Source organism: Pterocles gutturalis, unplaced genomic scaffold (genome assembly GCF_000699245.1).
Source record: "Pterocles gutturalis isolate BGI_N339 unplaced genomic scaffold, ASM69924v1 scaffold36144, whole genome shotgun sequence".
NCBI lineage: Eukaryota > Metazoa > Chordata > Aves > Pterocliformes > Pteroclidae > Pterocles > Pterocles gutturalis.
In genome coordinates, this window is record NW_010137060.1 from 14562 (window position 1) to 29912 (window position 15351).

Sequence of the window (15351 nt, forward strand, 5' to 3'; positions counted from 1 at the left end):
GTCTTCCACAAGTCACTGCAAGACTAAAAAGAAATTCTCTAAAATATTGACAGATTCATTTAAACTTTTCTATCACAGTGAAGTAAAAAGAAGTAAAACAAAATTCTGCATTGTATCCACTATAGTAACAAACCAACTCATAGTATGAAACAATAAAAGGTGATTATAATAATCAGCACATCAGTGGAAGCACTGAAGCCAGAAAGCCAAGATTCTGGTTTAAACATTTGATAAGAAGAGGTATTTCACAACATACACTGACAAACTGCATATAGCGTTCCTACACAAACATAAAGTAAAATTGAAAAGCAGTGCCTTATTAGCGAAAGCACCAATCAAAATATGCCTTACTTGAGTTATTCCACTGGGAGGGATCTTGTATGACTGCAGCTTCTGCTTCAATAGCTCAGGATCACTGTGGCGGAATGGGCACCCTGACAGTAAAAACCAAGCAAGCTTATAAACAAGAGTGTTTACCCAGGAGCTGGTGCAGTAGAGACTCCAGAGACTAGCTAAGCTCTTCCTAATTGTACAACAGCTTATTAATAAGAAAGTTAATTGCCCATGTGTACAATTCCTTACTTTTTTCTTTCTTTCTTTTTTTTTTTTTTTTTTTTTAATAATTACTCCACTGCATGATTCTCAGGGCACCGCAGGCTCAAGAGTTACATAAAATATCCCAACACAAACAGGCCACAATTCTCATTCACTGCCAGGAAAAGAATTACTTAAGAATTTACTTAGTTCCTTGATAACAAAGATAACGCCGGTATGCTTAATAGCTGTGAAAAAAAACAGGAACAGACAAGTAATGAGAGACAACTGGTCTTTAAAGCATAGTCCTTTGAAAAAATATTACTGTATAAATACCTTAGAAAGTTCCACCACCTTAAATAAGAGTGGGTAGTTTTTGTCCCAGAATTAGTTTTGGGACACAATTGAGTGAACAACTTAGTCCTAGAATAACAACAGTGAAGGTGGTGCAGGTTTTCCATGTTTAATCACACAGAGGTAGGAGGCTTTAAAGTATCCCAGCACACTTCAGAATTTCTGTACAATTGAATTTGTATCTCTAAACACCTCTAATTGCTCACTTTATAAAGAATCTTTACATTTAAATTCTCCCGGCACTGCATGTCACAATGTATGTAAGACCAAAAGCTATCAAGTGTGATCCAAAGAGAACTTTTTTTTTAAGGAACTCACCATGATAATCCCCTTGACCTGGTGGATTGGACATGATAATCTTCATGCAGCTGTATGGGGTATAATCAGTTCTCCTTCCTTCTTTCCCATAGCTGTGGCGAATGCTATAAGCATATCCTTTGTCAAACTAAATAAAAACAAATGAATAAATTCTTAAATATTGTGTCAGTGATTCTATCTGCTCTGCAAAAAGAAATACTGGATAACAAAATAAATCTTCCAAACATATTCTAGCTGAGAAAAAGAAAAATCAAGCTGCTTGATTTTTATATTACATGGACTTGTACATGCACGTGTTTTACAGACACATCACAAGAGAATTGTGTAACTGCACTGATTTTAGGTCTTTTCAGTTGATGTGGTAACTGCTTTAAAGATAAAACGATGCAAAGATGAAAATTTTGAACCCCACAATGTCAGTAAATAGAGAAAACACAGCAATATAAAATCTTTCATAAATGTCCATAAATTGATTGCTTTACCAGAGCATAAAAATAGAAATATAGATTTCTTTACTCAGGTTCACATTCTCGCTCTCCCAAAGTACAATGCTTCACCTAGACTTTGTTTCAACACTGAAGTTCAAGTCATTAGATTCTAAAATGGAATATACGCCACCTGTACAAATGAGAAAGATTTTTAAAAATTTCTTTTGTCTACCAATAGACTACCAACTCCTGCAATAAAATGAAATCTTCTAAAGTAATAGAGATGAAATCAAACATTTATCTTGGCACCTGAGTACAGCACTATCAATATATAACTTCAGGCAAGCCCTGTGAAGAATATTCAATGACATGAGTTCGTGTTATTTTATATGTGGCAACAGGTGACACAAAATCTGTAGCAGAATCAGACGAATTAACATACAGATTCCGTTAAGTTGCATTAGCTACTATAAGACATCAAGGAACATTTGTTCAAATACCACACTTCTAGTTGTAAAAAAAAATCAAATAAGATAAAATAACAAAGCATCATATTTAGAATTACACATCCTCAGTCTCTCTTCTCCTCAAAGAAGCTATAATACATAAAAGAAAAACCGTGCTCTTCCTCTATTCAAAATTTTAACATTAGCTTTATGTAAAGTTTGATGTCTGAATTAAATATAAAGAACTCACACAAGAATTTATGTTTGCTTCTCAAAAACCACTTTGAAATATTTTTTTTACTCTGATATCTGATATAAGACAATGTAATATACTGAGAACAATCATTCAAACATACAACTGGTAACTCTACTACTTCAAGGATACTCTTCATTTCTACACGTAAAAGTAGTTCCCTGTTTGGCCTCCGGACTTCCAAACAGTAATTCAGAATATTCATATTCCTAGGAACTATCTTGACCCGCTAAATCTTGCCTAAAATAAGATAGAAAAGTAAGCATATTCTTCCTCACATAAAACACTTTAATGTTTTTGAAAAATAAAAATAGCTGAAAACCTATAACATAAAATGCAAAAACATAATAAATGTGTATAAAAATATACACAACATTCTAAAATAAAATTCTAAATTGCACCTGATTCTGGAAGTGTAAAAAAGAAACATCTCTATCAAGATGCTGTCTTATATAACCAAGCCAATGTATCAAGAAGAATAATAAAGCTTAAGGCATCCAAAGCTCTGAACAAACATGGACTAATTAATCCTTAGTGTGCATTTGACAAAGATGGGTTTGCTAGCAATAGAGTTGGGCTTACCAACCCTTCATTAGAAAGAAGAGTCAGACTATATGAGGATCTGCTCTAGGTGTGTGCGGGAACTCGGGAAGGGCTGGGGAACAGGTATCCTCTCCTCAGCAGCAGCTGCTGGCCGAGCCCTGCTGCTGCTCCTGCAGGAGCTGCAATTGGTATATTTACTCCTGAAAAACAGCAAACATCAAACACAAAGATGTATTTTAATTCCCAACCTCTGAGTGAACCCGTTAAACTGAAAATGGAGTCTGTGATCCTGTAGTCACCTATTCTTACAGCCAGAAGCTTCAGAACCTTTCCTCCTTCTTTGCAAAAATGAATGAAGGCATATTTCATTTGCTTAACAAAGGATATTTGAGCAGGCCATTAAATTCGATTAAATTAGTTTTTTGTAGGGGAAAAGCAAATCTTGAACACTTCAGGATGTATTGCTTAGTTTGCCAGAAAATTAACACCCCTCTTTAACAGTTCTCTACACTAAAATCTTGAGCTGTACGTTTCACGTCGCTTGCCTTAATGCCCACAGAAATTACTTTTACTACCTAACTCATTATTTTATGCTGAGAAGCAGCTCCTGCAGCAAATAGAAATAACAGCTACATAATAACACAACACGGCCTTGGGACAGGTTGGATGTTTTCTCATTCCTGTCTTGTAACGCTGCTGGGTGTCAGAGCTCTGGCAGCAGCCGATGGCAGAGAAGCACAACACAGCCACATGGTGCGTCAGCACCTGCGCAGCCGCATGCTTCACCAGCAGCTCTCTCATCCTTGTGACTCAGCGTTTATCATCATTGATTTAGGAAACGGGATTTTAGCAGGGCCAATATCCAACAGGCTGTGTGGTCATCCTCAGTGGGAAGAAGAAACCATGAATTGTGGCATTTCATTTCAGCAACCACATCCTGCAGAACAGCCCTCTCTGTACACTGGGGGATTACATCAATGCTCAGAATCTCTCTTGCCTAATACCATTACTCTGCGGTATGCACAAAGGAAAAGCCCTCTCAGGAGCAATCCCCTTCGCCAGCAAAAGTACCAAGGTAAAATCAGACATGTTTGAAATATGCAGAAACAAGAAGGCAGAGGTAGGGAACTGTCCCTTCATATTTATACTAACACCCCAAGGTGAAGTGGTAAGATTTTCACAGTTCCTCGAGCAAAATGAACAAATTATACACAGCACACATCATGCGTGTAGGTGTTTTCTGGGTTATTCTAACTGCTTATAAATAGCTTAGTTTTAAACTACTTCAGAAAACACCTATTCCAGTATATTCTACCTGCAATCTACTATAAGGTCATCATGGCAAATAATGGTAAAAGGTCAAAACTCAAGTGATTTGAGAAATCACTTTTTGGTGATGGCCCTATTAAGAACTTTTGAGGGTTCTGTTGAAGCCTGAAATGGACTTGCTTAACAAAAATGATGCTGCAGGAGTGCATATATTTCCCTTGGACTCTGTGTGACAGTTTCCACTGAGACAAAAGAAAAGAATACAAAAAGCAAAAAATTATTCTATTCCCATAGAAAAGCTGGGTATGCATATACACCCTACCCCAGTCTGTGCTAAATACCAATGGAAACTTACTGCCAAAGGGACAATAAAACAGCAGTGTTAAAGCAACACCATTACACTACTGAGTGTTCACATGTACTAGATCACCTACTGCTGGTAAGATTTGAGAGCAGGGATTCTCTGCAACTTTTTAACTGTATGGCCCACATCTCAACTCTCTCAGTCATTTTGTATCCATTTAGCTCTCTGAGCTTTCCAAAATGCCAAAAGGCAGTTGTAATTTATGTGCTGGGTGGATGAGCCATGGCTTTGGTGAAGGAGAAAGGGATCAAGTATGTCTTGTTTAAGCAATGAACTGGTTCATGCTGAAGCCAAGAAGCTGAGACAACAAAAACCCTTTAACAACATCTCTATCAAAATTTGTCACTTTGATGTTGGAATGTGCAAATCCTGGGATTAGCAGCAGTATGAATTTTTGTTTTAAAAGACTGCAAGCCAACTGTCTGAACTTTTACTGGATCCCTGAAGATACAAAGTTTTTTGAGGACTTCTCTTTCCTCCAAGCGTGGCTGTAGATGCCCATGATGCCTGATCTGAAGTGCACGGCTGGTGACAAGTGGGTAGTTCTGAGTTCTCATGCATCAGTACTTGTTGTAATGAGCTGAGGTGCCCAGCGTGTGGTACTGAAAGTGCTAATGATGATCCTGAATATCCTGGAACAGGTGACCCCAAGGCTTTCTTAGACTTCTTCTCCCCGTAAGAAAGCCAGCTCTCAGCATGGATTAGTGGGACTAAACCAGCAGTCCAAAGCCAGAACCAAGGAGGCTGCAGGACAGTTCACTGGGCATAGATGAGAGGACCGCAGCAAGGAACGTACAATTGGCTTTTAGGTGGTACATTCACATGAGTGAATCTACATGACCCGTGCAGATTAATTTGCCTTATAACTGTTAAGATACACATGCTGTATTAGACAGCCGTCCCTAGGAGACATGCAAGTTATAAATTAAGGTAAAAGTAAGGTATAAATAAAAAGGAAAAAAAAAAAGCTATAAATTTGCAACTGGTATAGCCTAATACCAGATTACGATGTTCCAGATGGGAATTTAAGGAAATGCTATTTTCAGTAAATTCTGATCACATGAATGTACACAAGATCTTTGGATATGGAATGAGGATGTACATCAAATGGACCCTTTGGCAGGTGTAAGTTCTCCTTTGAAGAAAAGCTTTCATCAAACAAAGCAAGGAAGGATGGGTCATGTGTGCCTCCTAATTATTGATGAGATACGATTGAATACATGTTCAAAAGAGGACAACAACAAATGACGCTCCCTAGGCATTCCAGCCACTGCAGAGTAAGTAGCAGGTCATCACTGGGAGTTACTTTCTCTGTACCACTTACCATATTTGCAGATTAGTATCTGGAAATAGAACTAGGTCCTCCATAAGTTTTGCTATCAATTTCGATATTCAGCATGTGTGTTACGACGGAAAATAATTTGCTGACAGGTCTTCCAAGCCCTGTGTGCTCAGGTTCACACTTTATGTTTCAGTTTAACTACTTTTAACTACTCATGTAAGTTTTTATGCATCTATTCCTTACACTGCTGCAAGATTTATTTATTTAAAATCTAACAACTAAGCAAAATGACTGCAGTAATTTAGTCTGGCTTCTTGGCTGACCACCGGATTAGTTGCAACTCTGCAAAATTCAAAGAAGTTTAACACCTTTTCTTAAACAGTCTTTGGGTAATTTCCTGCCTAAAATTGTTGAGCCTGTACGGGTAACAGCTTCAGATTCATAAATGTATCACACAACTTGTGTATTTTCTGCAATAATTGGTTTACTTTTTCTTCCATTGCCTAGGCAAGTCACTCAAATCATTACTGCTGACACTGCTTAGTTGGCATATCTTTTTCCAAGCAACTTTTTTTTTTTTTTAGCTCACTCTTAAAATAACCTCAACTTGAGGTTATCTTTTCCAATGTGTGGTTGTCATAAATAAATACTTCTCCATCTGCCAATGACAAAAAGTTTCAATTTATCCTAAACTCTCAACCTGTAGCATGATTTCTATGCTTTACAGTAGAGATCAGAGATACCAGATAAAACTGAGCTGGAAAAACTCTTAACAGGCTGTGCGGCAGTCATTACAAAACAATTTAAACCAAGTACAAAAAACCTCTTCCCTTCCCATTTCAGATTTTTCCAACCACATGAGGCAAGAACTGCTTTGCCCTAGAAATGGCTCCATCTACCACATGGAAATCAGAAAAGTTTTGATCAGTCAAATTCCTTGTATACCCCAGTCCGCTCGCAAAAATACAACAATGTAGGCTTTTATTTACAGTAGTCTAAGCTTGCCTTAATATAACTTAGATAAATATACAATTTATGTACACTATTTCCTCACACATTTACAGGGACCAAGACTTGGAACAAGGAAAAGTCTAAAATAAACCACAGCAGGCTGTCTTCTGCATCAAATTATCAGCACGACACATTTTAAAGCCATCTCCTATAACAACATGACTTTTCTTAGGCACATGTTTGGTCATCTGTGAAAGATTTTTCTAGTTACTTTAAAACATCGCAATATTTCCGTATCTAAGTTATCAATACTTTTTTTGTTATTCTGCTGATGTTTCATGTACATCATATTCAAAAAATTCAGATAGAGAAGATGCATTTCAAAACATATGGTCAAAGAGGAGCTGTTTCAATTCTGATTTGATTGTCTGAAGCAAACAGCGAAGGAGTTTCTTTCAAACAAACTGAAGCATCTGAACAAGAAACTTGCATAGGGAAGACAGTTCTGTAGGCTGCCACTAAAACAAAGTTTGCACAGGTATAACAGCTTGTGGAGTTCATAAAGGTAAATCCTACTTTAAACTTGAAACAACAATTAGAAGCATGTAAAAATGTGACTTCATTTTAATGCCCACCAGTATGAGCAGGAAGAAAAATCCTAAGTGATTTTTACTTATTGATTCATTTCTGCTTCTGGTAAACTGAAATGTCTTTGTGACTACACAATTATACAGCAGTCCTTGTTTAAAGATTATTTCTACAAAACATGATAGGATTCCCTTAGTCCTACCTTCTTGGAAAAATATCCCCTATACATAGCATTTTTCTTGTATAGAAAGATAGACATATATGAAAGAAATAAATCCTTTCCATTTTACATTGCACTGATCTCCTAATTCTTTATGGAATTACAACACCCAAGTCATTTCACATAGTACTCCACGAATTACACTAGTTATTTTCTCTAATATCATTAATATTTCCAAAAATTACAAATTTAGAAAAATATTAAAATGCCATGCATCTATTAATATCATCTTCCTAAATATTTGCTTAACGTATTGCAAAATTTTCAGTGAGCCAAAAAAGAAAAATCTGAAAGAACAACTGCTTTAAGGCAAAAAATCAGTTCGTGGGTAATAATTTCACCCATATCAGAATTCCACTAACAAATTAATACACAATCTTATTGAAAATATTGAAAGTTTCGTGCTGGCAGTTTGGAGTGTTACTGAACATGAAGGTGTAAATTCCTTGTCATTTCAAATGAAACTACTACCCTGAGAAATATTCATGTTTATTAATTATAAACAAGAATTATAAGGAAATTGGAAAGTACAGCATGAAATTCTATAGTTTAGATGGTACTTAAAACTGAAGAGGTGATGAGAACTTCTGTTGCTTTATTTTTAAATAGAAGAAAATATTAAATCTTATTTTAAATAAGAATTAAAGAGCTGCCATAAAATCGCAATATTTGAGAGCACCTTAAGAGATAACGTGCTTTTCTTAAGTATCTATAAAAACACCTTGGTACTTTCCTTCAAATAATAAATGAACACTCAATAAACCCAATTACTGTAAACATGTTTTATTTTCAACAGATTTCTGCAGAGCATTCTTTACAGTTTTAAGGAACTCTTAAGTCTTTCTAATATCAGAGAACAATCTTGACTCCTTTACTAAATACTTCCTCCATAACACATCCATTTAGAAAGAATAATATGCAATGAAAAAAATTTAATCCAATAATCAATTTCTAAACCAAGGAACTGCATTCAGTTAGAAAAAAAAAAATAAATCACACCGCACCCCTGGTACTCCACAAGCACAGTGTTTCTCACATTTCAATATTCACAGAGAAGTTAACTGATGTAACTTGGAGATGCAGAAAAATAGCAGGGTTATTCATTTTATCAGAAGTGGCAGACAGAGAATAAGAGTCCCCAAAACGTTCAATGGCAAAGGAGAACATAGAAAGCATCATCACTGAAAGAGAAGTAAGAGTGTTAACAGATTGCAAAGCAGTCAGAAATCTGGGATGTGGTACAGTAAAAAATGACTAAGAAAGTTAGACAGAAGTAGAATAGTAACTAAGTGTGTGCATCTATAGGAATAAGATTCAGCTCCAGACATCTAAATCCAGACATCTCCCATTATTGTCAATGGAGGTCAATGCAATTCAGGGGGTCTGGGGAGCAATTCAACTTACCCTAACGTAGGCACCTAGAGGCTCATTAAATAAATCATTCTCGAGACACTATTGACTGTATAGGCTAGATCTCTATTGATCATAATGGCAGCTTAGAATCCCAGTGTAAAGAATATGTATACAAAGGAGAAAAGGAAGTCAGTAAGTCTGTATCAGAATTGGGAGAAATCCATCCTTATATGTACACCACTGCAGCACACATTACAGATTTTCAGAGAAGATGGATGAAGACTGGCCAGAGATCCCTGCAAATTCCAGAAATTAAATTCCTACATCTTATCCAAGCACTATCAATACTCTAAACAAGAGTGTTCTCATATAATGAGTTACAGTTTTATTTGAGTACAGTGAACATGTAATGCACATACAGTCTCACGTGGCTCGTGATCTAGTACACTGCAGTATATCCTGTAGTGTAGATCAGCATGTACAATAAAAACCTAAACATATAGGGAAGAAATAGGAAAGAAAAGCATGATCAGCATGGAGATGTGGTCACTTTGTGAAGAATCCCGAAATGGATAAAGCTGGCATCTGGTTATAAGACAAACCAGCAATAAAATGCAGGACTGGGATATGCAGTCTAGACTGCACGCCAACAGAGGGTTTATTCTCACTAGCCAGTCACAACATCTTAAATCTGCAGATAAGACAGAGTCATTCAGCAGGCCAGACTGGGGCAAAGTGGCAGCCAAATAGACTCCAGAAGAGATTTAGAAGAGAGCTACTACTCTCAGCTCCAGATCATACCCTAGATATTTGGGATATCTTCTGCTTCACAGAAAATGGTCCAACTTGGATAACAAGAAAACTGTTATCATTTAACTTAACAGTCTGGCAGGCTCCTTCATTCTAGTAATAAGAAGAGAAAGAGCATAGCAGAAAGCAAAGCTATCCCAGCAGCTATACTACAAACTGGAACTTCAGCAGGGTATGACAACGATGAGGTCCTGGAACAGCAGAAGAGAAACTCACAAATGTGAGAAGGTTTGAAGAAAAATTGTCTCAGCTATTCCAAGCAACCAAAATCAGCAGGATCTGCCTCATTTTGAGCCAGACTCTTGGCCTTAAAACAACAGGCACGCGTTCAACCACAGCACCAGAAATGAGTCCAAAGGAACAGTGCATATTGATCTGCTCTCGAAGCGCGCTGCTGCTGGCACAGGCTGCAATTCACCCATGCTAGGTTGTTCCCAATTTCAAAGACCTCTACAGGATACCAGAATTAATCCAAGGAAGTCTGGCTCATTCTCCAATATTCCAGTTCTACTTAGTACATCAGCCAGTGAATCAAAGATCTGAGCAAGTTCACCACGGCAGTTGGAGTTCTCTGTCTCTGCATTGTTTCCAAAGAGCAACCACCTCCTGACACAGTGGAAGATGTCATATGTTCACCAAATTGTTTCTATATTACAAGCTGGTTCAACTACACAGCATTCCCTAAATACGCAGTCTTTGAAGCAGAGACCTGAAGGTTTTGCACACCTTTTGGACTACTTAAACCACACAATTGTTCTTCTCTTTTAAAACCATGTACCTTGCATACAGAGTTCACCTGAGCAAACTCCCCATCTTGACTAACTAGATATTATTGAATTACTTAATCAATTTATTACTGCATCCCCTTGCAAGCACCCTTGTGGTATAGCAATGTTATTAGGAATGCTTTACAGATTGTTATTGCTCAATCTATACATTGTTCAGAGTAACAAATGAAGCCAAGTTCAACATTAGATGACAAAAGGCATGTAAGAAGCAAGGTGAGTTAAAAAAACAAAGGCAGACCTCCTTCATTGATGATGAGATCAAGTGGTGGATTGCTGTTCCCATCAGGTTATAACAGCCCAAAAGCAAAGCAGTCCTCGCTCACTAGAAATCCATGACTGACCCAACCTAGTCTGTAATGAGATACCTACAGGCCAAGAGATTCAATTTTACGCTAAGCCTCAAACGTGCAGAAGCGGCAGCATCACTCAGAGAGATCCAGTGACTTGGGCTGGGGAATATCCCTTCAAACAGTCCAAGTGACAAAGTTCTCAACATGTGATCCAACTGCGGCAAAAATACTTGCTTTTTACTGAGATACAGTTAAACCTCTTGGACAAGGATCAGTGTCAGAACAGAAGGATATTAAGTGCCCAATCATGTCATGTCTCAAGATACCAACAAATCTCCAGTATAAATACAGATTTAAAAAATGAAATTATCTGGATAAATTGATTATTGGAAAATATCAAGTAATTCTTAAAATAGAACTACAAGGAGGCTGAGCAATAAGCATGTTTCCTCAGACTGATAAAGTATTCCACATGTCTACTCTTGAAACATGGAGATGTAACTTTTTTGATCCAGACACAAAAGAATGACAAAAGCAAGGCATTAAAACAGAAAACTGTACACAGAGATTTGCTGTTTGTCAACCCTTCTGAACACAGAGTAAACTAGATATCGGAGCTCTCCAAACAGAACGGTTTGGCTCAAGAATGCTGACATTCTCTCTATAAAAACTCTGCTGTAAAAATAGACTTCTTCTTTATTAACAGCACAATAAAAAGACAAAATCACATTTTAAGATGATGATCAAAGGAAACAGAAGTGCAGAAAAAGAGATTAGCCCTTGCTGCCATAATAAGAACTGCTTACATATAAAGACCCTTTTATATTCTATCTTATGCAGAGTGCACTGTCATTAAGACACAGAATCACAGAATAGTTTGGGTTGGAAGGGACCTTTAAAGGTCACCTACCCCACCACCCTGCAATGAGCAGGGACGTTTTCAACTAGATCAGGTTGCTTAGAGCCCTGTCCAACCTGACCTCGAATGTTTCCAGGGATGGGGTATCTACCACTTCTCTGTGCAACTGGTGCCAGCATTTCACCCCCCTCATCATAAAAAATGTCTTCCTTATGCCTAGTCTGAATCTATCCTCTTTGAGTTTAAAATCATTACCCCTTGTCCTATCTCAACAGGCCCTGCTAAAAAGTCTGTCCTCACCTTTCTTCACCCCTTTCAGTACTGAAAGGCTGCAATAAGGTGTCCCCAGAGCTGCCTTCTCTGTAGGCTGAACAACCCCAACTCTCTCAGCCTGCCCTCACAGGAAAAGCTAGTGGGGTCTCACGAGAGTGGAGTAGAGGGGGATGATCACCTCCCTCGACCCGCTGGTCACACTTCTTGTGATGCAGCCCAGGATACGGTTGGATTTTTGGGCTGTGAGAAAACATATTTGAACTCTAGACTGCAAGTATGACAAGAGTCTTTCTGCAGTCAAGGACAGAAGAAAGCTTGTTCTAAAATGCACAAGACTATTTTCCCATCTTTTTTTTTTTTTTTTTACTTTTGTTAATTCATCATCAACTAAAAGTTTACTTGACTCTGGGGAAAATGCAAACAGAAGAATAAAGAAGCTATACTGCCAGGCTGCTCTGAACTGTCTCAGGAATAGTAATACTATTTTTTAGGGCCTGCTGTAAGGATCTAAAAACAGGGAAATAACTCACATAAAATACAAGAAAGCAAGAAAGACCCCAACTACTGTAATTAATCTAAAAAAAAAAAATCCTTCTTTAAAAAAAGATAAATCCTCAGTTTCAATTGTATTGCCCCAGTTCTCATGCCCCAAACTGAACTCCATAAAGTAGATGAATTAGAAAAAGAAAAAAAAAATTACAATCTAAATAATGAAACTTGCCATAAAGACCACTGGCTTCTGCTCCCCCATATACAGCAAGAGAATAAGGTATTTGAGGGACATTTTGTTTTTCTCCTTGTGCAAGTGGACTTAAGAAGGGACACAGGGAGCAGGAAAACCTCAGAGTACCCCACAGTTTGCAGAATTCAGTTTCACAGCTAAATAGCATTGTATGTTTCAATATAAAATCAGAACCTAACCTTCTTTTTCAAGAAGTAGTAACCTTTATAATATTGAAATACTTCAGCCCTATGACAGTAATATAATTTTCCTAAATCAACGTATTACATTTCTGAAACATAAATTGTGCATAACAGAAATAACATATAAATGAGCTGTCCTGTCTTTATTCACGAGATTCAATAGATTTCAAAGACATGAGGCAGAATGTCAAATCAACTCTGAAAGTAAAAATACACTTTTATTTACATTGTGCCTATGTGGTATATCAGCAGAGTGCATGTTTGATACAACATGCTGCTTTTCTGGATGAGTGAATATGAAACATAGCCATGATTTGTGGGCTGAATATATACAGGAGCAATATGACAGCTATACGATGTTACAACAATTACATGGACATTATCAAAAGAGAAGGCAAAGTATACAGGACTCTGGATTTTGTTTTGGAAGTCAGTTTATACAACTGCAGGATAGCTGAACATTTATTAAAATATTTTTTAAATATTCTTTCAAAGAATTATATCAAGATTAATAAACTATTCTATCAAAACTTTTCAATTCAAAAAGCACGGGTATACAACTGGAAGAGACCTGCTATGTCATTCAGTTTGTCCTGAAAGGTAATAAAAGGATTAATAGATTTGCATCTCAAAAACAGGTAACACCTCTCTCAGAACTCGGGGTATATAGCCAAAGAGCTACAACACATTACTGGCGGTGTGTTCAGCAACGGACAGCAGCTATTTTTCAGCACACAGCTATAAAGAGAGAGTTGCATGGTTAAGAAGGTATTCGACAGAGCCTGCTAAAGACCATATTTAGTGACACTTAGATGCTTCACAATTGCTGAACTTAGAAATTTGGCAACCGAAAAGAGAAATCCATCTATTACCTTTCTCAAAATGTCATGGACTGACTTACTCGCTGCTGCTGTGACAACTAATAAAACAGAAACCTCTTCTGACAAGTACACAGGCTTTCTACAGCAATAATGAAGTGCACGTCTGGCAGTGCAAGCCTGACAAGTGGTTCAAGACTAGAAAAGGGATCTTAGAAAATTAAAGGTCTGGCTTTAACATCCATTTTTATACATACAATTCTAAAAAGATACTACAAGTACGTAAAGAAAATGTGTGCTGTTGGGAATAAAACAAGTCATAAGAAACCACATTCTGATCTAAACTAGCTTTAGTACAGGAAAGATATTTATTGCTTTCATTCTTGTCAGTGCAAGAAGCTTATCACTGACCCGCTCATACACTAAACACAGATTTCAGTGCCCAGTGTGTAAGCACTATGAAAATTGATCCTATTTCTGTTTATGGTAGGTAATACAGTTAAAAAACATCACTAAAATCATGCCGGCACTGTCCTGGAAGAGATATTCCATAGCTAGAGCTCTTCTCTGTCCTTAATACATGCCACAGGCTAAAAGACCATCCAAAATTTTCTCATATAATGTACGTCACATGATGAAAACTGAAAATCAAAAGGGCAGACGCATTTTTAACAGGTTTAAAAAAAATGACTGAATAAATTAAAGTACTTTAAAGCAAACAATCATAATTTTGGCTTCATAACAAAGACTGGAGAATTCCAGTTTTAACAGAATATAATTGAGAAATCTGGTAGTAACTGAAAAAGGGATTATGTTTGGAGTGAAAGAGCAAAGATTTTTATCATGGCACTTATTATGCTGATTCCTAGAATGTTTATGTGCCCATACAATAACCCCCAAGAATATCACAGTCTAAAATTATTTTATGTTTTCCAGTACATCATCATTAGTTGTGATCTATTTGAATAACATCCATGAAACAAAAAATATGGTGAAAAATAGTTTCTATACCAGCTCCATTTAATTTAAGAAGTATTGCTTTAAGATTTCAAATGTATTACATAAAAACTTTTTTTTAATTCTATGGATTTTTTAAAAACAAAGTTTCTATAACAAAAATACTGTCTTATAAAAAAAGTTAAAATATAAATTGACAAATACTGAAACATATTCTTGTCAATATTCAGTAACTATAAGATACACTGATATGCTGATTAGTAATTTAAGGCCTGAGAAACAAAAGTTTCAGAGGGAAATACATAGAAACACAATTGCATTTACATTAGCTACAGGGCACAATTGAAACTACATCATTCTGTTAAATCTACATAATTATGTCCCAAAGACACTTTCTCTTTAGTATCCGTAACTTTAGTGATAAACCAGTAAGGACTTTGGGTTTAAAAGGTCAGGCAATATTGTTTTAAATAAAATACATCCTTACAAGTAAAAGGGTCAAAATGTAAGGGTTTGGGTTTGGTTTATTCCTTCTAGTGCTCAGAACTCCAGATGTGACAGGCAAAACAAAATTCTCACGCACACTGAAAGAAAACAGTACCGAGTGAAGCCACAGATTATTCCCCCACCAAAAGGAACAGGAATTGATGCAGCATCTACCACCATAGGGGGGGTAAAAAGTGAACATCGCTAATTTTGGAAGTGCCATTAACTTCATTAATTGATACT

At 36.8% G+C, this 15351-nt stretch overlaps 1 protein-coding gene across 1 annotated transcript in view; it reads right to left on the reverse strand.

The window, feature by feature from the left end:
- Window positions 1-351: 351 nt before the first annotated feature.
- Window positions 352-15351, reverse strand: part of LOC104468404 (DNA primase large subunit-like) — a gene marked incomplete at both ends in the record, with an annotated part of 28836 nt that continues 13836 nt past the window's right edge. Inside the window, 2 exons of the mRNA XM_010082517.1 lie at window positions 352-434; window positions 1207-1333. Of these exons, the coding sequence (XP_010080819.1) occupies window positions 352-434; window positions 1207-1333 (210 nt within the window). The remainder of the gene's footprint in view (window positions 435-1206; window positions 1334-15351) is intronic.